The following is a 1675-nucleotide window of genomic DNA, read 5'->3' on the forward strand; positions in this document are numbered from 1 at the left end:
ATGCGTAGGGTGATTGTTGTTGATGGAACTTTTCTGAAAAATAAATACAAAGGAGTGCTACTTGTTGCTACAACTGTAGATGGTAACACCAATTTGTATCCGATTGCTTTTGGAGTTGTTGATTCAGAGACTGGGGATTCATGGGAGTGGTTCTTAAGACAATTGAAAGTGGTTATTGCTGATAGTAAAGATTTAGCTTTTGTATCAGATAGGGCTGCGTCAATAGCTAAAGCGCTTGGGAATGTTTACCCTCGTTCAAGACATGGAATTTGCATTCACCACTTGTTGACCAATGTGGTAAAAAATTTCAAGACAAAGGGGTTGTCCTCCTTGGTCGAGAAGGCTTCGCAGGCATATAGGTTCCCTGAATTTCAAGAACGTTTCACCGAAATTGTTGAAATGTGTCCTGCGCTTGGAAGATATCTACAGGAGGCTGATGTGAGAAAATGGGCTCGTTCTATCTTCCCTGGAGCCAGGTATGACATTAGGACCAATAACCCTGCAGAGTCCATAAATTCAGTTCGGAGATCACCTAGACAATATCGAGTTATTCCTTTGCTGGATAGTATAAGAGAAATGTTGACCCGATGGTTTTATGAGCGTCGCATGTTAAGCTCGAAGCATATTGATCCTTTAACTGTTAAGGTGGAGAAAAAGATTGATAGGAGAATTGTGAAGGCAAAAGGGTTTCAGGTTTACAAGGTTGACAACTACAGATCACTTGTTAAAGGAGACAAATATGATTGTCATGTTGATTTGGAAAGAAGAACATGCACATGTGAGAAATACGAGTTAGGAAAAATACCATGCAATTTATTCACGAGGTATGGAAGTATACTTAGATGATCTTGGTGCCTAATTTTATTTGGGTGTTTTGGCAGCATATAGACATTACTCTGTCTCCGTTTTTTTGACACAGGTATGGAAGTACATAGATTTACTGATGGCGTCTACACCACTGCAACATGGAGAACTGCCAATGTTGAATCCATTAATCCAATAGCAGTTCCAGAAGTTGATTGGAATGTCCCAGCTGAGGTTAAGCTTGCGAAGGTCCTACCACCAGAGGCAAGAAAGAGTTTCGGTAGACCAGTAAAGAGAAGGTATGAAACAGTAGAAGACAAGATCAGATCTTCTCAAGGATAAAAAAAGAACAAAAAGCACGAGTGCAGCCACTGTGGTACCGAATGACACAAGAGAGAAACTTGTGATTTACCTATTTAGTATGTTCTGTGTGTTCTCTGTTGTCTTTATTTGCTTATTACTCTATTGGTATTTTTGAGACAAATCGAACTTGGTATTTGACAGTTAGTTTTTTTCAAAACTTTTTGGATTTTTTTTTAAAGGCTTTGTAACTTCTTCATAACATAAAACTGAAGCAAAAGTGAACGTGAAAATAGTAGAAGATGGTAGGTACCAAGAGGACCACAAACTCCAAACTAAAAAACAACATCAAACGCAAGAAAAAAACACTGAAAGCAATCACCAAGAAAGAACAAGAAACATATTCTTACACTTATTTAAGAAACCAAAAACAACAGATTGAGTTACACAATGACCATCATGCATAGTTAAGGTACATGAAGACCATCACCAAACAAAACACAAACAAAGCTTTTATGAACCTTAATTCCCTAATGCATTCGATGGTCTTCTCTTCAGAACGTCCAATCAC

The 1675-nt window shown here is 38.2% G+C and overlaps 1 protein-coding gene across 1 annotated transcript; it reads left to right on the forward strand.

The window, feature by feature from the left end:
* LOC125587077 lies at positions 1 to 1146 on the forward strand. The gene is made up of 2 exons (XM_048757207.1): positions 1 to 778; positions 920 to 1146. The coding sequence occupies exons 1-2, from the start codon at positions 1 to 3 to the stop codon at positions 1144 to 1146; spliced, it is 1005 nt and encodes a 334-aa protein (XP_048613164.1).
* The last annotated feature ends 529 nt before the right edge of the window (positions 1147 to 1675 follow it).

The sequence above is a fragment of the Brassica napus genome, chromosome C5, assembly GCF_020379485.1.
Source record: "Brassica napus cultivar Da-Ae chromosome C5, Da-Ae, whole genome shotgun sequence".
Taxonomy (NCBI): domain Eukaryota; kingdom Viridiplantae; phylum Streptophyta; class Magnoliopsida; order Brassicales; family Brassicaceae; genus Brassica; species Brassica napus.

Excerpts from the sequence above, each read along its gene's own strand:
- LOC125587077 (XM_048757207.1), top strand. The coding sequence starts at position 1 with ATGCGTAGGGTGATTGTTGTTGATGGAACTTTTCTGAAAAATAAATAC. Across the intron at positions 779-919 it reads GGAAAGAAGAACATGCACAT|GTATGGAAGTACATAGATTT; the intron begins GTGAGAAATACG and ends TTTTTGACACAG.